The sequence below is a fragment of the Prosopis cineraria genome, unplaced genomic scaffold (genome assembly GCF_029017545.1).
Source record: "Prosopis cineraria cultivar Desert tree isolate PC_DT_omini unplaced genomic scaffold, ASM2901754v1 PC4, whole genome shotgun sequence".
Lineage (NCBI taxonomy): Eukaryota > Viridiplantae > Streptophyta > Magnoliopsida > Fabales > Fabaceae > Prosopis > Prosopis cineraria.
In genome coordinates this window covers 31,345,874-31,373,028 of record NW_026555335.1, presented here as the reverse complement: position 1 = coordinate 31,373,028, position 27,155 = coordinate 31,345,874, and the positions used below count along the sequence as shown (strand labels likewise).

Sequence of the window (27,155 nt, the reverse complement as noted above, 5' to 3'; positions counted from 1 at the left end):
CCATTCATAAAATTAATGATTAAAATAAATTCATTTAATACAATGATATAAATAGTCATGATTATAAAGTAAAAGGAAAAAATGATAAAAAAAAAAATGGAGAGATCTTGCACCATAATTTCTATATAAATTGAGCTCTTAGAACACTAACGAGTTTTTTATTCAGCAAAAGGGACGCATCCACGTGTTTCAAATCAGGCATAACTGATTATTCTATTTTTGTTTTCAAAAAGTTCTATTTTTCACCTTTTACGATAAGGGTTCCAATTTCTCTTTTGAACCATGCCTAATAGCAATTTGTCCTTTAAATACGGCATAGAAAGTGGATTTTGCATTTTCCTGGAATGTTTGCAGACATCCATTGTTAAACCTGACAGAGAAAAACATTACATCGCACAAACTAACGAGTGAAATAAAAGAAAGCAGCATCTGCCATTTAGACATGTAATACCTTGAAAATAATCCTTGAATTGGTAGGCACGTGAGAACAGGAAGAGCCACTAGTCTGTATGTTTTGGTCCCCTCCATTTAGTCTCACCTTCAAGTTTCAACCACTTTTCAGACAATGACTAGAAACAATAAAACTGGATTCATTCTCCAATATTGGAACCTAAATTTGGAATATCCACTTGAGGCATATCTGGAATCTTCAGAGAAGGAAGAACTGGAGATTCTGATTGGTCTTCTTTATCATCTGCTCCCTGCCCATTCATATCAGGGGCTCTGAACATCCCTGTAAACAGACTTCCAAAGGCTCTAAATGGGTGATTCAGTCCATCTTTCACTTTCAAAACAAGAGAAACCTCTGATATTTGCCAAGTTACAGTGAGGACAATCATGACCGAAAGAAGACAATGAGTAATAAAATTCTGCCTTTTCAACTTCTTCAGCTCTTTCACTATTTCATCATTTCCTGAACATGTCTCATCTACTTCACCAAGTTTGACATTCTTATTTTCTATTTCTTCAGTTGCAGAAGGCACCAGCTCTGTGGGGCCAGAGGCTTCAGATTGCTCAAGTGCACCTTCTCCTTTCAACATCTCCAACTGTGAATTATTCGAGTAAGGGTATATATGATTTGTCTCTTCATGTTCATTAGCACCCATCAAATCTCAACCATTTACCATATGAACAATATTATTCAATACAGTAGACCGAGAATGAAGGAAAACTATACAGCTATTCAAGAAAGACCATATGCATGGATGGATAGTCAAAAACAAATGGACAGAACAAAGCTCATCAAAACGCTCAAAAGCCTGCACATTATCTCCATATAATTTCACCACTATTTGGCCTTTTCGTAGGGAAAATAGTAAGAAGTATTACTTTGAACAAGTGACAAGCACATCAAAACAGTAGATCATGAATATCGATTGAATACAAACAGAAGAAAATTAACAAATAAGTCAGGAGGAGTGTTAGAGCTACTATACAATTTACATTCGTTCTTACACTAATCAGTAATCACAAAAGCAGGCCAGTCAAACGATCAATATAACAAAATAAAAAGCTGTACTTTTTTTTAATAAAGATAAAAAGTTGTACTTTACATAAATCATAAACAAAGCATTTTTTTTTAAAATTTCATGAAACTTTTTTTTTTAATTCTTTCAATATTTTTCCCCATATGTTTCATAGTATTCTATTGCATTTGGAACTGGAAACTTCATTTTTATTTATTCAATATTTTAATGGGGTTTGAATATTAGAAAGTGAAGTGTAAATCTTGAAAAATCTTTAAGTTACCATCTTTCATGTGCTTAAGAGAAAAGATCTCCACCTGTATACAAAATCAATCATGAAATTGAAATCGTGGACACCATTTATAAGAGGAATTCTATCTGCCTCTGTGCCAAACAGCTAGCCATTAATGAAAACAAGTTTATCAGAAATGCATCAGGAAGATATATTGATACGATCAGACGTAGCGACCAGAAATCTCGAAACTGCGCCCATGCCATTGAACAATCAAAATTGGGTTAGAGCCTAACCAGAAACATGTTGCAAAGAGCATACACAATACATTAGGCCAATTCGGCAGCAAGAGCGAACTTAAAACACACAACCCGATACAGAGACTCTGGAACTTAGCCTATAAATCGATGGTGGTCGAACAACACAAACGAGGTCTGAGACCAAACTGATTATGATCGGCACGATAATCATAACGACTGGAAGGAATAAAAACACTAGAAATCTGTTTCAACGTATGAAGAAATTACTATCGGTGAAGGAATCCTACCTCAGAGAGTAGTCGGGAAAGAGCGAGTTGGTATTCGGCATCATCGTCTTGAGCGTCAAGACATTGATTCCTCTTCTCTTCAGTAAGATTCTGAATCGCGAGGCTGATCAGCTCAAGCTTCTGATTTTGCTCCATGGACAGAGACGTCCCCAGATTTTTTCTTCTTCTTTCGGATATCAAACTCACGTTCCTCAATCCTCACCGCCAACTACTACAGTCTCTTGAGAGATACATTTTTGCTTCCTAATTCTTTTATTATTATTATTATTATTATTATTATTATCTAAATACCTTTTGCTACTGAATTCTTATCCGAGTGAGTTGCGTGAGTCTTGTGAGTTGTGACCGTGTTAGTGTCATTGCTTTTCAGCTCGCAAAAGTTGGTTTACGAAAAGTTAGTTTGTCAAAATTAAAGCTCGGTAATAGTAATTAATGTTTGGATACATTTTGTGAAGAAAAAAAATTGAAGTGTGCCCCTTAACTATTTGTTCAAGTTTGACACAAACTTTTATATGGTACAAGCATCTGCCATTAAAAAAAAAAATGTCAACTTTAATTATTAATTAACTTAAAAATTATAAAGAAGTACCTCAAATATTACATAAAAAAGGAAAGTGTCAAAAAAGTAAAGAGAAGTGGATAAATTGGCTTACTAGCCAAAAAAAAAAAAAATCATGTGTCTAGAAAAATATAGACCAAATTTTTGACAATTTGAAAATATGATCGGTTTACATTGATATATAAAAGATATATCATTAAAAATTAAAAAATTTATAAAAAGTTTATTGTTGATAAACAATTGTATATCATTGACAAATATAAAAAATTGACTATAATGCAAAATATAAAAAATGTTGAACTATTTATTTAATTTGGTTTATGATATGGGTTATATCTATAAAAGTATCAAGAAAAGTATCATATATAAAAATTAATACCAATTAAGCTTCATAAATTATATATTATATATAAACACCAAGATACAAATTAAATCTTATTTCTTATCCATGTAAAATATTAAGATATGATTTTTGTAAAATCTTCTTTACTTATACACATTTAACTCCAAAATTGAGATAATTATGAGACTAACCCAAGTAAATTATCAAATTTATAAAATTTACATAAATAGAATTCCAAGTTTTTTTAAACTTAACATGCTAAAAAAAATCATTTTATGAACTAAAATTAAAGCAAAACATATATGCGGAAGCATGGATATCACACAAAGTAAAATAACATCAAGTTGGGGTCAAAAGAACAAAAATAGTGATTTTAACATAATATGCTATAGCATAAAATTTTATGTTGTGGCATAAAATATAGAAACAAAGCTATCATGGCAGATTTTCTGATCGAATTTTTGACCCATCTCTTATCTCTGTCCAATGTCCAATTGAGTTATTCTAAATGTTTACAGAAAGCTTTCTCCAAACTCTAGCTAATGGCATTAGTTTTACTTTCAAATCATTTCTCAATCAAAAGTTGGACACCAAAATGTAAACTTACTCAATTATGCTTTCAAAACATAATTAAGATGCTTAAAATCACAACTAAGTGCTATAAGCTCACAACCATCCCTAGACCATACTCAATCAACTTAACAAGATTTGTGCAACACACCACAACACTCCAACAACATGTATAACACATTTTTAATACTTAGCCCCTTAATCTAAAAAATGACAGGGGGAGTCTCAATCATGTAATCTCACATTTAAATCACCATCATTCACAAATATACTCACTCCTTACTTATATAAATATTTTAGCCCTATTCAGATTTCACATTTAATTCACATACAACTTAGGGCCCAAAATACAGAAATTAAATCAAGAATCAAATAATGCAAGTAAGCAAAAACATGCAATCTACTAGTTGGCATTGTCAAGATAAATTGTACACATAAACTATTAAATAAATTAGGCCTACAAATGTAGGATAAAAATCCTAAGCCTCTAACTATTTTTCTCGGTCCTATCCTGATGAGCTAGTTCTTGTAATATTGAAGAGAGAGGAGTAAGTACAACCATTCAGTAACCAAGATTAATCTAGCTTATATAAATACATGTTGATTAATCATAGTGATACAAATGGCATATTCAAATGAAACATATTTATGTATAAACCACCCAATTCATATAGTTACAAAATTAACAACCATGTGACATTAGATTATTTAGCATGCAAGGGTTACAACACTAATAACCATATGACATTTATAAAACTTGCAAGACCACAAAAATAACAATCATGTGATCATATAATGATATGCATGATCAATACTAATCATACCCTCCTGGTCCCTCCAACATGAAATCGGTGGCTATTTAGTGGGATTCATTCTTATCATCGGACTGCCCAAGCCTTCCACTTGTGAGAAGCTACTCAGCCGAGACTACTATACTCACTTGTAAGTTACAATTTCTCCCAATATTAACAACTATAGGGTGTCGTACCCTTAATCTAACCTCCTCATGAACCGATGGAGACTAATTAGGTTCGAGTCCCTCAATGAACAAATAAGATAGTGCCTCACAGAACAAGTGTGACAATCAAATAAAGAGGCAAGCCATCAAGCTCCGAATGGCAGCCCTATCACATGAATTTTCAATATTTACTCTTCTTCCTACAAGCGAAACCCCTGCCTCCTATAATCATGCAATGAAATCATGGCTAACACATAATATATGCAATCATTCATCAAGTTCTCTACATGGCATACACATATTATACTCATTATCATTATTCTCATACTCTGCTACACTCCCATCACAATTTCATCACTTCTCAAATTCATGTTTTCTTCAAATCATGCTTAAACAAAGCATAAGAAATAATTTCACACAATCAAATTCTTTTTCACAATAAAACCATTAAATATTAACTGTATGCCACAATTTGCATTCTTTCATATATTCAAAAATATACTCATATCTTTTATTCAATTATAAATAGTTATACCTAATTGACAAATAAATATACAAATTAAATTTTTCCTTGTTATCATAAACCTTTGAGAGGTATAAGATCTATCCCTTAATAAAAGCTATTCACAACCTTTACCAAAGCTTGAATGGTGGACAAGATAATTAATCTATAATTAATCATATCAATTATTATTAATATCATCATAAACACTATTCTAACTTTTATTAATCAACACTTTAATTACCTAAAATTTCAATCTTTTTCACTTAAGTATAACAATTAGGTTTATTAACTCCATTTAGCTTTGATTCACTTAAATAATCACTAATATAACACTTAACAATCCAAAATCACACTTTAAAAATCTAAAGTTTGTCCAAAATGAATGACTTGAGCTTGCAACCTTATAAAAACTTCTAAATTATTTGTAGAATGCTTAAATAACTCCTATTAGTTTCATTTAGACCAATGGACTTGAACCCATAACCTTAAATTTGAAAATCCTCATCTTTTAATCTCAAATCTCACTTACAAAATGCATAGAGAGAATAAGAGATAAAGAAGACATACCTAAATGAAACCAAGCTCCAAGCACCCCCAAAATGCCCAAAAGTTAATGCCCTAGCAAATAAAATATCCACTTTGTCACACTCTCTCTGTTTTCTAGTCTCACTCTTTATTTTTGAACTGATTTCACATTTTTTAAAAAAAATGGTTTAAAAAATTATGTTGCAGCGTAAATTGTTAGGTTGCAGCATAACGTACGGTGGATTAAAAATTTAATTTTCCTTTACAATTTAAGTCCAAATGACCCAATTCACTTTAAAAACTAATCCAAAGATTAAAGCCAAATGCAATAGCTGTCTCTAACTATCCTCAAACTTAATTATACTTAAATTTACATAATTATCTTTCATTAGATTAAGAAATCATAGGACTAATTTTTGGGAGATTACAATTTTGACCAACCACTTTAACTAGTACTAAGTAATTAATGGATCACAATTGCAAACAAAAACACAAATAAAAATTTTTAAAAATATTATATTTATTTTAATAATATCATATTAAAATATTAAAATTCTAATATATAATGACTTAAATATTATTACTATTTAAAAATCTTCACACATAATTTACATGTTAACTTTTGATATCTACACATTCTTTAAAAATTTACAACTTAACTAGTGTATCTATTGTTTATAAATGAATGCATTTTTTATACTAGTTGTAAATTTTTTAAGGAGGACTTATATATTTTGGAGGAAAACTTATAAATTATCGCATACTTTAGGAATTTAATTTATAGGAAATTTATTTGTAATTTTATAAGTCATTTTCTTTAATTTTGACGTTATTTTTTTCTAATTTTTTGGGTCAACTAATGATCAAATTTAATATTTTTTATAGTAGGGTGTCTAGTGCATTTTTTTAGATGTTGAGGAGAAAAAATGTGTCACATGTATGTTTAAGATATTAAAAGTTTCTGAGTAAATAATTGAATAGCAAAAATACCCTCTAACCTTTTCATAAAATGTTAGGTTATTACATTTTTTGATTGCTTATGGATTTTTTTATTAAAGGTAATCCTATTTAAGGCAATTAAATGTGGGTACTAAATAGGTGATTACATTTTGCAAGGAGTAAATGTGATAAATAGAAAGTTGCTTGAGTACATTTTTATGTGTGGAAGAAGATAACATGTGAAAAATGTTAGGGGATATTTGAATTGATAGTTTTGTATATTTTATTTAAACTTTTATATTTAAAATTTCATATTTAAAATTTGTGCATTTTAATTTTTTGAATTTTTTTGAGTAATGTAAAAAAATTCTTCAAAAAAAGAAATAAGGTGAAATTGGAAACAAATATGGAATATTGATAATGACAAACTTACCTTCATTTCTCCATCGGCCAGTGACAAGAACAAGATATAAAAGATAAAAAAAAAAGACAAAAGTGATAGAGACACTAACAACAAAAACATGAAGAGAATGAAATGAATGAATTTTTAAATAATAAGGATATAATGGGAATATGAATTTTTTTTTTGTTGTTATAAGGAGATTTTTTTCTCAAATTCAAATTCAAATATAAATTCTCATTCATCCGAACACAACATTATAAAATTTTAAAAGTTAAAAATTAAAGGAAGAATAATAGTTATACCCTTCGATCTTATTTATAATGCCTATTTTAAAAGGTTCATTTGGTCTCATTTATGAATTCAGTACAACTTTTTGTGTAATATTTAAAAATATTTTTAAAATTACCCTTCATAAGAGAGAAGAAAAAACATGACATTACTCTTTAAATTTGTTATATAGGGGCATATTTAAAATTTTATATACTTTTATTTCTTTTACTTTTTTTGCGATGCTATTGATGGATTTGGTATAAATGACTTATAAAGAGGATCGAAAAACTAAATTTTAAAAGAGAGAATTAATAACAATAAGGTCTTCATAAAATATTTTTAAAATATAACTTATAAATATCAATTCAAACAATTGTGAATTCATGGGTTTCAATTGTAAATAAAATATTTTAATTTTGTTATATAAATATTTAAATTCTAAATATAAATCTTAGTTTAGAGTTAGAATTTATGCTTGTAACTCTCAAAACTAATATTTAGAATTTATTTGTAAAAAAAATTGTTGAGAACTTAATTATTATAAATTTTTAATTTTTTAATGTTACATTGTCTGCCGAAATTAAAAGAAATCTAGACAAATCTTCCGGAAATGAGCTTTCAGCTTCCTAGAACTCGGAATTTCTCACATTTGAAAAACATTCCCAAACAACTTTTGAGCCCAAAGAGCTTTCCAAAGGACTTTTGGCAACCCAAGAGTGAAAACAAACATAGCCTTAATTTGTGTTATTATTTTTTTCTCCGGCGATGTGTGAAAAGATAATCATTTTGAATAAACTTGATTGAAATAATTTGAAAGTTTAATTTATAATTTATTAATTATTAATTATTAAATTTTCAGGGGAAGCGTGTGGATTTATAATTTCTTAATTTTCATTACAAGCTTGTCTTGATACTGACCAAAAGTATAGTTATGGTAGTCCATTAAAAAAAAAAGGACAATATGCTCTTTGCACATTAAGCAAATCATAAAGTAATGTGAATTAAAATGGTGGTCAAATTTACAAACAATAAGCGTTCTTTACATTCGGAAACATCTCGTGATCTAATGAGCCCCAGAACCCAACCAGAGGGTTTTTTGACAAAAAGAAAAAAAAGAATGAAATGGTGGTCGATCTTGCTAGGGAATGAGGCTATAAAATAGGAAACTAATTAATGGAAAATCCATTGCTATTTGCAGCCACTTGAAACTTTCTTTACTCATTGGATCATATGATATATTCCAAGTCCATCTCTACATTTGCACATTTTCCCCTGCAAAACTAGCTGATTCGTACAAAATTACAAGATATTTAGCTAAGCTTAGTACAAAATTTTAGATAAGCTGACACCTAAGAAGGATGAATTGGGTGTTCTTTAATTTTTAAAACATTTTTTTAAATAAAACAGAAATTGAGTTTTTATGAAAAAACAAAGCAAAGAAGAGTTTAAACAAATAAATCATCAAAAGAGAAAAAGCTTGATACAAGTGATTTATACTAGTTCAGCCAAATTATTTAACCAACATCCAGTCCTCGAAATTACACACAAGAGTTTCCACTAAATTCTACGAGCTTAAACTAGGTGCTTACAACATTAGTAGAGTAACTAAGATAATCCTGTCTTGAACTAACTTTGTCACTTACAAAACATTTGTAAGAACAACAACCACTAAATCTTTCTTTAATATTTCAAAAATAAAGATTGAGTAAATTAAATCTCAAAACTCTCAAAAAAAATAGATGTTACAATGAAAGCTTATAAATCAGAATAAAGTGCTTTTTGAAAAACCAGTTAATGTAGTAGGTGAAATCATTGAATGTAGTACTTAGTTTGTTAATCATTCACTTGAATGATGTTCTATTTATAATGTTTGGAAGATTATACTTGTTAGACACCTCAACTAACCATTTAAAGTTGTTGTATTGCATGTAAGGAAGTAGAATTATGAAAAAACATATTATCTTCAAAACTCATTAAATGTACATCAAAACTCTACTTCATATGTGAAGGAGGTAAAACTTGCGCATTTGAGACTAGCAGAAAAGCTTGTATAATGCTTAGTTGATACTTAGCTAATATTTATATGCAGAAGCATACCCTCGATAAACTGTATTAACCTTATGATTTTAGACATGACTAGAACATAATTTCTTTATACAGTTTTACCATGGCCTTGTAATAAAGAGAAAAGAAAAAAAAGAAAAGACAAAAGCACAAACTTCTCTAAAAACACTAGAACACGCATGGACATAGGCTAGAACTTGCAAAGATGGGTGATAGAGGTGAATGACGACTCTGGGCATTTCATTTTCTCATGTGTAAGTTCCAATACTTGCCAAAAGGGGTTGGATAAGATTCTGAACACAAGACCCGGAAAATTTCAGGTTACTACAAGTTTTCAAGGCTCTTGATAGGTGCATTTGTGTGTTAGACAAAAACTCAGGTGTATAAAACTAATACTCATGAAAATGTGATAGCTCAAACTCAAGTATAATTGGCATACTCATCTTCATGTGCATGGCAATTAGAACTCGCATGTATGAGAATTCCAGAACCATGGTCTTCTCTATCACTGCAATACCTACGTGTCTTGAGCAAACATAACCAACCTCCTCTTTATGACTCTAAAACTCACATGTTTGAGCAGACAAACTAGAACTTGTCAAGATAAGTTCAATACACAAAATCCAATTTTAGGTAAAATACGCGTGTTTTAACTAAGAACTTGCAAAAACTAGTTCAAAACATTGAACGCAAGGCTAGTCTTGCTCCAAGATGTGTCAAAGCTCAGCCGGAGGTTCAATGACAGCATGTAATCCAGGTGAACCACTGAGCCCATTCTTTGCCAGCCAATCAGCAGGCATGCTGTGTTTCCAAGAGCAAATGAAGGTCCTCATGTTCTGGGTGAGGTGCCTCCATCAAGAGATCCAAGGTCACCGTGGAGTCAGTTTCCAGCACAATTCTCTTGAAACCAGTGTCCCATGCCATTTCAAGGCCAAGAAGCATTGCCCAGATTTTGGCAGATAGACTATCAGTGCACATCAGTCGACTGGTAAAGCCCCAGATAAACCTGCCACATTCATCTATTGCAGTATCACTGATATTCTAGTAGGCACAATCAACATCCTATATCTTTGTCTTTCAAAAATGTTTTTACTATTGAATGCAAGTGCAAGCTCTCTAAAATGGGTTTTGACAATTGAATTATGAGAAATAATAAGTTAAACCTATTCAAACTAATTATTATCTTATTCCTTTGCTTTCTTATATGGTTTTGTCATCATAAAATCTACACAAGAAATAAAATATTCTCTTTTTGTAATCATCAAAACAAAATATATTCAGCACAAAATGTAAGACAATTATATGCAAATTTAATATTTTTTTAAATTATTTTTCTAAATTTGTCCTTGGGTTAAATAATGTGAGCATGTAAAGCATAATATGACTAAATAAAGGGGGTTAAAAAAAAGACAATATTTTCATAGAAGTAAATAAATAATTTTTTATTAATGTGAGAAATATTGTTAAAAGTATCTTACACGGAGCATGCAATTGCATAAAAATGGAATTAAATAATAAAAAAAATGTCCTTACTGAAAAATCAACACGATTTACAACACTACTCTAGTGCTGCTACGTGGAAGACATGCATATATGTGGTTGGCTGTTATATAAAGAATAGGCTAGGACTTGATCTTACAAATCCCTCGCTCTATTAAATTAATGTTTGCAAATATTAAAGAATATAAGATTTTAAATTAAATCCTTCCCTAAGCAACATTTGCTAGAGTACTTTCTAAGCATTTTTCACAACTAAATTGAGAGGATTAGTTATAATACACTACTATTTTTGATCACTGCACTTTGCTCAAATTTTGGTATAAGTTCTTACATTTTGTCTCTACATTTTTATAGAAACATTGATGTGATAAAAATAGTGTTAATAATTCTAATATGTCAATTAAGAATATTAGTTTTGTGCTTACATGTCAAACTGATGTTAACATAAAAATTCTAATAAGATTTTTTTTTATTAAAAAAAAGTCTACATGAAATTTGTGCATTTTGTTAATCTTTTAAAGAGACAAGGTCAACCTTTCATTTCATCTAATGTAATTTTTTCTTAATTTTTGCTTATTAAAAAATTTCATATCAGCATTAATTTAACACAAAAATACAAAATTAACAATGTTAATTCACATATCAGCATTGTTAACACTGTTTGAGCTATATCAACATTCTTATGAAAATGTAAAAACCAATGTTACAGACAGAGAAAAATATAAGTACCTAAAACACCAAAAACAAAGTACAAAGACTTTTATCAAAATCTAAATAAAATATAACGACCAAAAGTATTGTTTTCCTTTTAAAATACATTAAATCAATTATACCATCACTATGAAGGCCACGGGGAAAAATAATATCTCACATCAACATGGCTGCTTCTTCCATGCAAAGTTGGATTCTTGAAAATTTGATTGTTAAAAACAAAGTAACAATGAATTGCTGTTAAAACCTTGTTGCTGACTATGAAATGTTTCAAGCAATCTCCTTATCTCCTCTATTATACAACCTTGATAAGAACAAGTTGCTGCCAAAAAAAAAAATCAACTTTTATAGTCAACAAAGTAACAAACTTGTTATTTCATTGAAAACCATGGTATGATTGCAAAACTCATTATAAAAACAAAGTTTGATATGCCTTTTCTAGCATCAATATGTTTAGCAAAGTCATTATATGTATACAAGCTGTATAAAAATTCCAATGATGATTGAGCATACGAAAGACAGTGACAGAACAGGAATATGAGAGAGATCACTCCATTAAAATCCTGAGCTACCTGCATTCAAAGCCATTATTGCAATTAACTTACAAGGATTCCCTTTACAAGCAACGATGGTCATCGTCAATATCACTACACAAACTAGTATGCTTTACGAACTTAAGGATTCAGTTCGTTCTACACATCGAAATATAGATACACAATCAAACAAAAAATAGAGGGGGGCAAAAGGATGAAGCCAGATCTAGGGAAACTGATTTAAGTTGTCATCTTCCATATTGGAAGCATCATTCAGAAAAGTTGATAACGGTACTCCTTGACTCGTGCTGCCAAGTTCAGCCTGCAAAAGAATTCGATCAATTGGCTAGTTTCACGTTGTTCAAAATAGAAGCATGGTGAAGTCAGCCAAGTGCAGAACTGGCTGTGTGTAGGTACAAAGGTCGTTTTATCTTATTTCTTTTATTTTTCTTTTCTTTTCTTTTATTTTTAAACAAAAGTTTAGATGAGTTAGATATCAATGGCTTATCATGGCCAGCATAGGCCTCACAGCTTAAAGAGGGTTTACCAACTGACAAATCATTTTTAACTCATTTCGCCTTAGTTCTAACCATCAGAAAACAGAGTTTTGGAAAATTGCCTGCACATGCTTCGTTGACAACATTAGATATGGCATTAGGCCAACACTTTGGATCAGTTGGTTCTGTCAGGATTTGCATCATTGGCGTATTAACTATTCTAAATGCAACAATATGTAGAACAAACAAATGCTCAAGACGTTTTAAGTGAAAGGACTCGTATTTAATGATTTTTTTAGTTGTTTTTAGTCTAATATACCTTAGCTTGACGAAACTTTTCAAGCATGCGATGATATTGTTGACGAGCATCTGGAGAATCAACCATGGACAACACCCGTGAAACAGCCTGTTCAACAGCTTCATCTACTTTCTGTTTTCGGAACACCTTGAGAATATCTTCATCTTCATTTTCATCAGTAGAGTTTCTCTCCTGCCGAAAACCTCGTAAACCAGCTCCTTTCCTCCTCCATCGTAGCACAGCCTTGTCAAAGAACCCAACAACCCAACATATTATCTTGTAATGCTTTCTAGCTTGGTAACCCCTCACATGAGCCTGCACAAAATAAATAAAGACTTTTTGCAGTTCAATGAAAGTATGTGCATGTGCATGTATCACACAGACACACTGTTCGGAGTTTCTAATGTGTTAAAGTATGCATATTATCCCAAAAAAAAAAAAACACACACACACACACAAATAAGCATAATATCCATGTATCAGCATCCATAGCTCTCATAGTTCAGTTTGTGCGGTGAAAGTAGAATCCAATACCTGTATCTTCACTACTTTCTGGCGTAATGCTAAAAAATCTTTGCGGCCTTTCCATCCTCGATATTTCTTCTGAATCGATATGGCAGCTGAATTGTAATCACGTGAATTATGAAAGGTAAGTTTTGACATGGCAGAAAGCTCGTGAATGTTATCACTGATACCATATCCAGCTATTATACCTGCTGCAGAGATGGCAGCTTCTCTCCTTTTCCTAAAAGAGTGTGCACGAAAAGCAGACTGTATACGTGCAGCTGCCTGAGCTGCATTACGCACAGCAGCAAGCGTATCTTTAAGTGAAATCTGATCTTCACTGGCTGTTAGATGCTCCTTGGAGACAGTACTTACAGTTAACTCTGCATCAAGCTCAGCAGAGCCTTTAGATAGCTCACTTTCTTCCAGGGTGAGGGAAGATAAATGGCTTGTTAGAGATACCTCCGCAAGATAACCTGCCAGACCCTTATGCCCACTGTTGGCTGCAATAGAAGCAGCAGTTTTACCAGTTGGATCTTGGGTAGTTGGATCTGTCACTGCTCCAGCAAATGCACCAGAAGCTATAAGAGAAGCAGTCATTTTTTCCCTATCAAGAAATAAGAAATAAATTTAGTGGCTTAACATGCAATTGTGGCTTCTATTGAAACAAGAGTTTGTTTGATTAATTTTGATATGAATTTAGTCTTCTTTATTGGAATTAAAACATTCATTTACTTCAGTTAATTACAATTATCTACCATGTTCGTTGGTAAAGCTAGCACAATAGTGCCAGTCTGCCAGATAAGAAAAGTCATCATTCTTGGTTATTGATGGATACATAAATTGGCCCATTAATTATGGTTCCTAATTAGACAGAGAACTAAGAAACCATCGCAATGAATTTAATGAGGTTTCGAATGACATAATTATATGTATGTTCAGCAGTGTGCACATTTTTCTTCTTTCTTATCCCTGCTCTACAATCAGCATCCCAAAAAAAAAAAAATCATATGGTTCTTGTTCTCTCTCCTTTAATTAATTCTCTCTCCTTTAATTAATATGCCCTTCTCCTATGTGAAATATACATACTAACAAAACTAATTGACATCGTTTATTCAGCACTCCAAAATATATGTGCTTTGCCAATCTTCAGTAGGTATAAGCCTTCTATATCAACAATAACACCCTTTAATAAAATAAATGAAATAAATAACCAAGGATTTGAGTTTGTTATTACCTGCCAAAGCGTGCAGCCCAATGCAAGGCAGTCCATCCATTGATGTCGCGGAAATTTATGTTCACACCACAGCTGAGAATAGGGTTCAAAGCCCACTCAAAACCCAACCCAGCAACCATATGAATAATGCCCTGCTCCTTTTTGGACAAAGAAGAGCCTGTCTCTTCATTTATTTTGTGGCATCTGGAAGAAAGCCAGAACTGCAGCCTGTCTTTTAGAAGCTCTTCAAGAAGCCAATCAACAGTACGGGATGAAGTTCCACTGCCAACTAGAAGAGCATCAATAACATGGCCCCATGAATCATCATCAACTTTCTGTTTTCCCAGTTCATAATTTCCAGATTCTGTCATAGAAGAATCAGAAAGGATCATCTGCGCAAATCTAACAAGCAATAACAGCTCTTCAGGACTTCTAGTGGATTCTGTTTCTAATGAATTGCAGTGAGGGCAGCTATCCTTGTTGCGATACTCAAACTCACGAACTTCACTGCAGGACTCCCGATTACTAGAGGTAATGCAGAGAGTAACCTTTCCAGGAAGGTGAGATGGAGCTTCACAACGGAGCACACCATCCTGAATTATTTCAGCAGGAACCTCAACATCACCAAACATGCAAGCCCAGCTGGAACTCGTGGGATGACACAGAAATGATCCAACAATGATAACCTGTGAATGCAACTCATGGCTTTAAAATTCTAATTCTAATTTAGACAACGTCAATAGCACATATTATCTGAGGAACTGAAAATTAGAAAGGAAGAGAGAGACAATGATACACTTCTGTTCTTTATGTCAAAATAATGGCCAGGCTGCACGTATAATTGTATCATAAAACATTAGTTTCTGATATATTTCAACTCTTCAAACATGTTAAGCATGCACATGTTGAGTTCTTCAGAAATTTATAGGGTAAAGTACTCTCCCCTCCCGTCAAAGATGCCCAAATTACAAGTCTCTTTCCAGAGGAAAAATTACACTCCCCTCCCCTGGAATAAAAAGATGCGCTAGATGGGCATGCGATGCATCAAAAGATAAATCACACGTAAAGATATTTTGAGAAAAACACCCTTGTATTTATTATTCATACAATACAACAAGTATTGCATGGTAGATGATATTTTCAATAAAATAAATCAAAATAATCAAATATTACCATTGAGGATATTTCGGTCACTTTTGGCTTCAACAGATGTTTCTGTATATTTTCACAATAGAGAGATGAAAAGTGGTAACTTCAACATTTCTCAAGGGAGGGGAGAGTATTTAGCTTTAATATTGAAGAGAACAAGATAAGTTCCCAGAATCGTAATCATAGTCATAAATCATTGTGCAGTGCATGACAAGACATAATTGAATGGAACAAACCTTCGTCACTTCAGTAGCATAACCCCATTCTGGAGATACTTCCTTAATTGTGAACTTCTGTTTTTGTGCAACAGTCAAACTTAAATCGACACCAAGAGGAGCTTCGATTTGGTTTTGGTCAAACAATGACACATAACAGTCCAAATTAACTTCTTGAGTTTCTGCCATAGAAGAATATGGAGGAATTCTAACTCCACTAATGTCTTGAGTCAGTGAAAAGGCAGCTGTTAGGATGAGAGGGGAATCAGACTCAGAAAGAAATTCCAATATAAGTCAAAAATATTGCCGACATCCTATCACAATAAATCATACAGTTTTGAGCATTGTTACTGCCAAAGCCTAGCCAGTAACTGCTTTCCTCGTTGGCAATTGGTAACCTTCCTGAAGAAGAAAGTGAGTTTTCCTGTTTTAAGCATTAACAAACCTGTTACTTAGTGAGTTAAGAAAAGAAAAATAAAAAGTCATCAATATTGTGATTACAAAGCCATGAATAATAAGTATAGTCGCTTTAATAAATCCAAAAAATGGATGTAAGTTGTCAAATCTATTGTATGAAATATATCTTAACAATACTCACATTTCCAGCAGGTCTGTACATGTGTTTCTCTTGCAAATTGGCTGAGGACGGGGGCTTACATGAGACTAGCATCTCCTTCCAGTAAAAAGTCTTCTCATTTCCATCAGAGAAATTATGGTCTGGTAATTTCATGATAATATTCACCACTGTCATCTTTTTGAAAAGATGCTCCTTTTTTTTGTGTAAAAGAATTCATTCATTTTGAATCTCACATGGATATGAAAAGAATTCATTCATTCATCAAAAGAGCAGCAGCAGCTCATGGTTGGTTTACAAAAAGACAACCAGGCTTTGAGAAAAAATATGCTCATTATTGCTATGTGAAGTTTAAGAGTGGTTAAGGAGGTTATTTAATTAGGGGTTTAGCATAAATAGGGGAAGATGTGGGTGTAAGGTGGTGTCTAATGAGCCAACAATGCATTTCTATGTTTTCAATATACCATTTTGCTTTACCTTGTGCCCTGTGATATTTAATTATAATGATGAGTGTAGAAAACAAACAACAAAGAAGTTGTGAAATTGATGGGTCCATGCCCATTAGGCCTTGCCCCATCAAAACACACACCAGAATAAGGAAATAGGATAAGAGGGAAGCAGTGGGGAGAGAATGTTGAGATGTCAACCACTCACATGTAACTACGTTTGCCTTTGATGGACACAAAGGGCTGTAAGGTATACTTATACTGGGAGGGACAGGGCCTTTAAGACTAACACCAGGAAGAAGGCAAGCTGAGCCTAAGAAACCCAGGCCAATAACCTGGAAGCTCAGGGGCAGATTGAGGAGAATCATAGGTAGGGTACCTTGGCAGGTAGTGCAAGCATGTCAGGAAATAAAGAATGAGGGGAGTGAAAATGGCAGGGTACAGAAAGTGGATGGGAGCTAGTGGAGATATCTGGTCTTCAGAAACAAGAGGAAGGAGGTACTGTTTTATCATTTTCTTGCATCTTCATCGTTGTTCAATAGCTATTCAGTCCATTCTTGAGCTAAATTTCCCTTAATACAGAACTATTATATCTGGCTATACTTTAGTGTGAACTTGAGAGGTAGCACAACAGTCTTGTAATGCACGATAACATTAGAAAGTGTGAAATTTAAGTTTAATGTGTGAGATGTGTCTTGTTACTCTCATGGAACTACAATCTTAATAATTGGATCAGTAGGTTTCCCCTAAAGAAATTTCATAGAGTGGCACCATCAAAACCAGAATATAGATGGCTTATGCTAGAATATTAAACGATTCAGGAAAGCTATTACAGCTTAGGAAAATTTAAATCCATCCAGGCAAGCCTTAAATTTCACTCAATCACACAAATTCACAGTGCAGGTAGAAGCTGCAAGCACCATTAAGAAATGAAGACAAACATCATTAACTATAAACATTATATTCCATTATGAGGCCAGTGATTCAGATATCTCTATACCTTGAGGTGTATTTTCAACAACTTTTTAAAGATTCAAAACCCATTAAGTGGCCAAATTAAAACAAATCTCAAAAGCACAAGTGTATTAACATAACCTTGTCTGGCACTATATCCATCATAAGATTGGCCGTCATCACTCAGTGCAGGCCAAGCTGCAGTAACATCTTGATTGTTGATTGCCATTGTATTTTGTTCGGGGCTTGAGTCATGTGTGCTCTCCTGCTCACTGCTGAGTGAATCAATTTCTTTTAAGCTGTCCTCATTCAAACTTAACTGCTCCTCCAGTCGGCGCAGGGCAGCTTGAGTAACCTCAAGTCCAGTTGAATTTCCTGACTCTGCCTCTGTTCCATCCAAGTGATCTATTCCATTATTCTTGATGACTATATCAGATGTGAATTCTACCGATCCAGGACAAGAGAAACTCTGCTTAGGGTCATACAAGTCACCAAACATGGATGTTGACCCTAGCTTTTGGGTGGTGTATGAGCTAGGACTCTGACTAAATGTAGATGAGGATCCTGGTGACTGTTGTGTGACAGGTCCAGAATTGGACCTTCCCTACAACATACAAGTGTGAACAATAATATCAAATTCAAAGCAAGGACGCATAACTGCATTGCTTTGCACGTGGTGCATGTGGACCATTGGAGCACATTCCATGATGAGCATGGGATGCTCATCTCAAATATGGACTATCCAGATTAAATTTGGTAAATCCAGATTTGCTTTGTTTTATCATGTTTTTTAATATTTTATTACTTTAATAGGTGCAGAATCTAAAATAAAGATAACCTCCCAACTTTAACATTTTTTTAAAAATAAATTTATCATTAAAAAATAAAAATTAAAAAATTAAAATCTGAACCATCTAAATAAATTATGAATGGTCTAGATCTGATGAGTACATGGTGGCGGTGCTGTAATGAGAACCCAATGTGAACCCGCTAGTTCCAACAAATTACACTAATATCTTTAACATGTGATTTATAAGCCCAAAATAATTCACAACTGAACAGACTAAGGTCCCAAGCTATCAGGATAAAGAGTAGTCAATGCCAAGAAAAAAGCAGTAGTTTATAAATAAACATAATAATGGAAAATGTAAGAACTTGGGTAGGCAAACTTCCGGTTGAAAAGCAAATATAGCAAAGCAGAAAACAGAAAAATGTATGTATTCAGAACTGGGATATGAACTAAGTTTTAAAGGGAAGAAAGGATTGTACAGGAGAAGGCTTGTTATTCATCTCGCAACAGTCATTTTAATTTTTTCACATAATTGAGTAATTACGAGTGATGATGATAGTTGATATATAATATACACACACACAGTTCCTTGACTGTACGTTATCTGGAAGCATGCATACACACTTGATAAAGAGTTTGGGAAATGGACAAAAGTAGATATGAGATAAGAATTCAAAACACCACAGCTGTAATATGCCATTAATATTAATGGCAAAGGAAAGACAACAAACTTAAAAACACTAAGCCCAAAGACGTGTATATAAACAGTTCATAGACTAATGCAAAGGTCATTTACTGAAAGTTCAAAAGAATACAGAAACAAAGGCTTTACTTAGAAAAACACTGAACATGATTGAAACGCTCCAAGTGCTAATGTTAACTAATCTAACATCATGATCTGAAAACTTACCTCACTTGTTTCTCTGTAATGTACCAGAACAATATGCTCCCAAGCCCTGTAAAGAAATAATAATGTGCAAACAAATGTGAACATTCAACACAGTAACATAAAAAAGAATGCATCATAAAGTTAACAAAATATGCTGGCAGTTAACTGTGTTTCAGACAAGAATTTATCACAGGCAGCTCTAATAGCTACCTTTAGTAATGACATTTCCAAAAAAGTTGCAAGTATATACGTCTTTGAAGAAGATGTAGCTTATGAAGTATATGCAGCCAACTAATAGACAAAATTTACTCACGGATCCAACATCCAATAGCTCCGCCTTTGAAAAGTGGGGTTCTGCTCTCCATGTGCATAATAACAATTTAAGGCTTCAACATTTCCAACCTAGCAATGATCACTCAGATGAAGGACATCCATCAATAAAATTTGATTGAATAACATTTTTGCACAGCAGGAATTAAAACAATGCTAAATCAGCTCCACTGAGGCAATGAAACAGAGAATCATTTATATGTCATGTATTAAGAGCAATTGAGAAACTTTATTTAAAAAAAAAAAGTAATTAACGTCTCTATCATGCAGAGATGAGTTAGGAAATAAAAATAGAAAATAAAACTTTGAATAAGGGTTTATAGATAAATTTGAATGATACCTTGTCTTAACATGCATGGGACATCCACAACAGTTTTCAAATATATAATTTTCAAGACTTGAGTACAACTTAATTCTCCTCCTCATACACCTTTTTGGATTACATTTCTACCATAAGACATTCCCCACTTAAAAAATTTGTAGCTTTATGCATTCAAAGTAAGAAAATAAAAATGCTTAACAAAGGAAGGATGCAATCATTGACACAATACAATATGATATCAATGTTACGTTTATGTACCAGAAATCATCTTGCTTTTGCATAATCATAATATTGAGAAGAAAAAGTTTCAAGCTCAAATGTGTATTAAAACTCTAAAGCTCCAAGACCTAAGTTCGTACAATTACTACTTGTGTTTCATACATTGTTCCGCCTCAGTCTTATGCATGACTGAAGGAAACAAGAACTGTGGGCATCAATAATTTCATTGGAAATTATTCATTTAAACAATATATGCTTGGGAACTTTTCTAAACAAAATGAAACATATCATATGATATGCCCTTGGCAAATTTTAAATATAGGGGAAAATGAGAGACAGCTTCAAGTTAAATAACTAACAAATCAACTTTTCTTTTCCCTGGAAGGAGACACTGACTGCACCTTAAGTCGTTCGTGTGCTTCTCCCACAGTTCTTCCATCTCTTTTCTTCCGCCAATTATGGCCATCTCTACGAAAAAAGCGCAGAACTCTTTTGTTAAACAGAAACAAGGATCCACCTGTTAAAACAGATTACAATTATGTTGACAAACAAAATTGTGTTAGTCCAGTAACAAGCAGAAATAGTAAATTATGTCATATATCTACATGACTCAGACAGAGAATATGAATGTTACTGGGTGGCTGTTGAGGAGGCTCTTGGGTAATCTGACACTGTTCATGATTCTGTAAAATATACATCACTTCTACAGGCTTCAGCCATCGCGTTTGAGCTTCTTGGTACAGATCATTAATGTTGTAACCTGAGATAACAATTATGGTAAGTCAATAATTTTGAACTCTTTCTATCATTACTTCTCTCTCGCTCTTCACCCCCCCCCCCTTCCCAATTGTCATTGTTCAAGAATATATTTAGATGGAATGTACCAAGGCATTTCACTGCGTCATTGATCACTATATTCACTAAGAAGTTAGGTCAACTTTTAACTTTCGTACCGACCATAAAAAAACGATTAAAGTGTCCTGGAGAGAACAAAAGTAACGAAGCAAACTGAACTCTCAATTTTGCAAACCAACCTTTGGAAATCATGTACGTAAAATGTTTGTGTGAGTGCAGAATCCCTAATGATTTACAATAATTAATTTCAGGAAATTTAAGAACCAAGAAGAAAATGGTCCCTCCTTTACTCGCCTTAAAGAGATAATATGTACGCATACAAGTCACAAGCAGCGTTGTTGAAGAATGCTGAATGATTAATCACTCTTTCACTCGAATTCATGTTGTTTGGGAATCAAACAAACACCCCTCAATCATTTCTACTGCAAAAGCCTTCTAGTTTTCAGCAATGAAATATTGAACTAAGATTTCAAACCAAAGGAGATCATCGTTGATTCAAATAAAGAGTAAATTGAAGCACAACAATTAAGTACAGGGCAAAACCAGCAAGCTGAAGGTGTCGGTCACCAGTAATAAAACACAAGCGCATAAACAGAAACATAAAAGATCTACATCTTTACCAGTTTGCATGTTATCCAATCTCACTAAAACCAGAATTGGCAGCCAATTTGCAGAGAGAGCATTTCACTTCGAGTCAACTGAATCAACGAAGCTCCAGAATCGCTTCGCATGGACTACCGAAACGAAGAGACTGCTTGAGATTTGCTCGACGGAAGAAGAAAAAAAAATGAAGAAATAGCAGAGGAAAAATAAAACAAGAGAGTTCGATTCAATACAAACCAGAACTCCAGGGATTAAGAGACTGAAATTCCAGCGAATCACCCTGAAACCACTTGAACTAGAACACTCACAAACAAGCAAAGCAAAGACGCCTGAGCAGAAGAAAGACCACCTTTTTAGTGTTTGTGTACTAAAACTGGCGCCTGACACTGCAAATTGGGCATCTTCCACTAAGAGCAAAGCCGAACGAGAAAAACACAGGAAAAAATCATAACAAAAATTAGTGGCATAAAAAACATTAATAAGCCTCAAATCAACGAAAACGAAGTCACATAAGCAATAATATTAAGAAAATAGTACACCGCCATTATTCTTAGCTGTATGTAGAATTATTATCCAAGCAAAGTAGACAACAAATCATGGTGAATGTTCAAAATCAATATTTATATGCAATATCAAGCATACAAATGTAAAAATTTATACTTTTTTCGTTAAAAAATATAAAATATTTTTAATTAAATCTCACTCCTTCAATAAAATAATTATTTATTTTTTAATTATTTTTATTTTTTTATATTTATTTTTATTAAATTTTTTATAATAAATATAAAATTATTATCAATATAAAGATTAAAAAAAATAATAATTATAATTTTAAAAATTAAAAATATATTATATTTTTTAACATTTAATTTACCAACGATTTATCCGGAATTTGATGATGTACTTTTGGTTTTTAGTGGGAAACTTCATTGTGTGGTTGGGAATTAAATTGAATTGAGGTACAAATCGTGCAGGCACCAAAGCAGCTCCGTATACTTTGTTTTTTTTTTTTTTTTCCCAAAATACTTTCATTTTTTTTACTTCTTATGATTTTATTTTATTATTTTCAATCTCTTAAATTTAATTTTAGTCCTTACAATTTAAAAAAATGTACATAAAAACTTTGAACTAGCATTGATGTGATTAATTTTGTTGATCTTGTAACTCTACTGATTTATTTGTTGGCATGATAAAGAATGTTGATATGAAAATAAATTCACTGAGTACAAATAAAAATAAAAGACAAGAAGGCAAAATATATATATACATATATATATTTAATTTAAAGAGACTACAGTGAATGAATACGAGATTAAATACACGTCCCTAAAAGAATTAACAAAGTTGAGTACATTTCATTGAAAATAACTTCATCTATGCTAAATCATGATCTTTATGTATATTGTTAAAATTACATGAACTAATATTGTAAAGGGATCAAACTAAAGACACTGAGAACAACAAAATAAAATTATAAGAATTAAAATAAGATGCTATTAAAGCATCGGGACATACTCTTATAGTTTTCCTTTTGAACAAGGGTAAGGATAAGAGACATCACAAGAAGCCACACCTACCCTAATTTTTTAATTTTTTTAATAAAATATGGAGCTTATATATTTTCTGTTTTTTAAGTTAGCACTTTACATGAACTTGAAGATACTAAATGAATTTCTCATTTTGATTCTATATATAATCTTTTATACATCTATAACACAACTATTTTAGTTTTTGAATATATTGCTATTATAGAGTCTACTTATTTTCAACTAGATGATACTACATTTTTAAAACATTGATGTTATTTTATTTTTATTTTTATTTTTATTTTACATTTGATGAAAGAAATTATAATAATTATTCCTAACAAACTCTATCAACCATTACAACAAAAATCCCAAATATATTACTCCTCCGTCTAAAAATATAAGATATTTTTAATCAAATCTTTTCCTCAATAAAGTATTTATCTACTTTTAAACTAACCCTATCTTTTTATATTTATCCCTATTAAATACCCTACAATAAATATAAAGTCATTATCAATAGGAGCACTTAAAAAAAAGATGATGATTATACTTCAAAAGACTAAAAATATTTTATATTTTTAAATATTTAATTTCTTAAAAAATACTTTATATTTTTTAATGGAAGGAGTAAATGTTATGTACTTGATATTTGTCATAAAATTACTCATCCAAAAAGTTAAGAAAATATAATTAAGATAGCTTAACTTTTTTCTCTAATAACCAGACTATTAAAATTTATTATATGAATGATTTTTATTTTGATGTAATCTAATTTCATCGATATAAAGATTTTATAACTATGGAACATCATTATTATGTTTATATATTTATTGGTGTGATCATTACTGTGCTGATATATCATTATCATGTTAGAGAGAGAGATATATACATATAGACTTAATATCATATATATTTTGTTATCCCAATCCTCCTAATTAAATTTTGTGGCTCCGTCGCTACATCTAAATATCTTCTATTGACGTATTCAGCTTGCAATAAGGTCTATTTATTTGGGCAACGTCAGGATTTAAGCAAGTAGTATCACCAAGTTCGTTAGTCAAAGTCTACACAACGTACCAAAGAAAGTGTAAGTGTTGTGTGTGTGAAATGAAGGCTATATGTGTGAAGCCTTGAAGGAATGTGCATGTTACTTCGTTTTGTTGTTTGGTAGTTGGTGGCGGACGTTGCGATTGACATTGACCTCGCAAATGGCAGGGGTAGTTTTGTAAATTCATTGTCACACCCGCCACGACATTGTCGAAGGAATCCTGCGGATTTGCGTATGGATGGATATTAAAGACCAGGTGACAGTGGAGTCGGTTCCACTGTGTGATCCCCTTTTCTGCAGCCCTTTTCTAAGCCAATCACAGCGTGCCACGTGCGAGATATTATGGGATCATTCCATGGCCACGCCTTAAGTCAGAAACCAATGGTGGACGTGGTTGCTTTCTTTTCTATTTTTTTATTTGGATGGATGTAAAATAGTGGGAATTTGACAAAGATAAGTACCGAGGCAATATATTATTATCGCATATATATATATATATATATATATCTAGATAAAAGATCACGTGTATCAGATTTTTTTCAAAAAAAAAAAGTGGCTGAAGGGATCTGGAGTCAAGGCTCGGGTGCTACGGAGTACGGATAATTAATAATTAATAATTAATAATTTAATAATAATTTGATTACTTATCGAAGCAAAATTGTTGGGAAAAAAACACGAGAGTTCAGAAGTATAGAAATGTCAAAAAAAAATTAAAAAAAAAGAAATGTAAACATCCGCAGGTTTTTAGTCTTCAAATTCAAATGATAGCCACCTCTTTCTTTTTCTTTCTTCATTATATATTTTTAAGGGCCCTTTCCTCCTCCCCTTTTTTTCTTTATCCTTTTCTCTCTTTTTCTTCTTTTTTTTGACCAATAAATCAAATTTTGGATGATTTAGATTTGATATCTTCTTTCCTTCTTATCCTTTTCCCTTCCTCCTCTTAATTTCTATCCATTATCATGTCAAGATTATGACGGTCCTTGTTTGATTATCTATATAATATTCTTTTTATTTTATTTTCACTGTATTTTTTAAAAAAATAGATATAAGATTAGAGCTTGATTCATGTCATATCCAATTAATAAAGGTGCTTAAATTAGACAAAGTGCACAACTATCTTTTTGTGTGTGTAAATAGAGAAAATATTTTTGTTAGTTCTATTTACATGACATCTTTATGAATTTTGTGTCCATTTTATTCTTTTTTCCTTTATTAAATGCTGATAAAGTTATCAAATACATTCAATAGAAATAAAGTTAAAATTTATTAAGATTTTATTTTTTTTATTAAAAATAATTTATAAATAAAATCAAAAAATTGTGGGCTTTGCCACAGAAGATGAAGGGTGTGAAAAGTACGGGCAAATTGTCGAGACTTGAGAAGGACAAGAATGGAAAGTGCGTCAGCTTCAGGAAGGAACCGTATTCCGAATGATACGCTGAACGGCGACTCCAGCCCGCGTTGATGGATTTTGATTGTTTTTTCTTTTGACTAACCCCACTGGGCCGCTATTTAACCCAAACTCTCACGTTTTTGTTCCGTTTAAGGGCCCACACAACATTAATATCTATTTAAAAAAATTAATTTGCAAGTTTTTATAATTTTTTTCAATTTTAAATTAAAATTACTGTGGTTTATTTTTTTTAAATAGAGACCTACAATTCAATCTATTAGATGTATTAATCCCCGAACACTAAAATTATTGATGAATGATTAGCTTTCTCAAAAAAAAATATTACCTTCATTTAAAAATATAAGGTAAGGCATTTATGTTCTTTAAAACATAAATATGGAAAAAAGTGTATAACTTTAAAACAACTAACTAATTTATTATAGGGTGTGATATAATTAATAATGTCTTATAATATTTTTATTGTCCAAAAAAATATCTTATAATATTGAATGGAGTGAGTGCTTTTTAATTTTATAAAAAGTTATTTTAATATTTTTGAAAAAAATTAACTTAATACAATGTTTACATTTTTATTATTTTTTTATGAAAAATCTACATATATATATATAGAGATATACATATTTATTATTTAAAATATATAATGTAATTATATAAATTTTGAGTTATAAAGATTATACAATTAATTATAACTTAATATTTTAATAAAAATATAAAAATTTCTCATTTCACTTTCCAAAAAAAAATTCAAATATTTTAATTTTTAAAGATTAATAAATATAACATAATAAATTATAAAAATTTAATTAAAATAAAATAAATTATAGGGACTTAATTTAAAATTAAAAAATATAAAATAATATATTACCTCCTTCAAAAGTAGGGGAATCCATCCTCCCCACCCTCCTCTCCCTTTCATCCTTTTTTCTTAAACCAAACACAGCCTTGGACGACTGCGCAAGCAAGCCTTGTCCCATACGGTGCTGTCGTTTTCTAGTCTCTCTCACCATATTTATACGTTAGGCGACCCCAACAAAAAAAAAAAAAAAGCGGTACAGTTTGTTTGGTTTCAACTTTCAACGTTCGATTAATCTCTGCTTGCTTTGTGGGCTCACTAAGTTAAGAGAATCCAAAAATTTATTCCAACGCTTTTTGCACAATTATATTTTCCTGTTCTCATC

The 27,155-nt window shown here is 31.8% G+C and overlaps 2 protein-coding genes across 4 annotated transcripts; both read right to left on the bottom strand.

Moving 5' to 3' along the window:
* Nucleotides 1-309: 309 nt before the first annotated feature.
* Nucleotides 310-2,473, bottom strand: LOC129309747 (uncharacterized). The gene is made up of 2 exons (XM_054951441.1): nt 2,246-2,473; nt 310-1,046 (listed from the first exon to the last, which is right to left on the bottom strand). Exons 1-2 carry the CDS (start codon nt 2,378-2,380, stop codon nt 591-593), a joined length of 591 nt encoding a protein of 196 aa, XP_054807416.1. The 5' UTR covers nt 2,381-2,473; the 3' UTR covers nt 310-590.
* A 9,670-nt stretch (nt 2,474-12,143) lies between these two features.
* LOC129308624 (calmodulin-binding transcription activator 4) lies at nt 12,144-22,549 on the bottom strand. Of its 3 annotated transcripts, XM_054949870.1 has the most exons (15): nt 22,224-22,549; nt 22,004-22,117; nt 21,163-21,288; nt 20,930-21,045; nt 19,971-20,059; nt 19,679-19,724; nt 18,120-18,582; nt 16,603-16,721; nt 16,338-16,428; nt 16,026-16,249; nt 14,662-15,326; nt 13,634-14,031; nt 13,455-13,540; nt 12,942-13,235; nt 12,144-12,447 (listed from the first exon to the last, which is right to left on the bottom strand). In XM_054949870.1, the coding sequence occupies exons 2-15, from the start codon at nt 22,011-22,013 to the stop codon at nt 12,352-12,354; spliced, it is 2,823 nt and encodes a 940-aa protein (XP_054805845.1). In that variant the 5' UTR covers nt 22,014-22,117; nt 22,224-22,549; the 3' UTR covers nt 12,144-12,351. The 3 variants fall into 3 exon arrangements, with proteins under 3 accessions (XP_054805845.1, XP_054805844.1, XP_054805842.1); XM_054949869.1 differs by having other exon boundaries at nt 13,455-14,031; nt 22,004-22,134; XM_054949867.1 differs by having other exon boundaries at nt 13,455-14,031.
* Nucleotides 22,550-27,155: the final 4,606 nt, after the last annotated feature.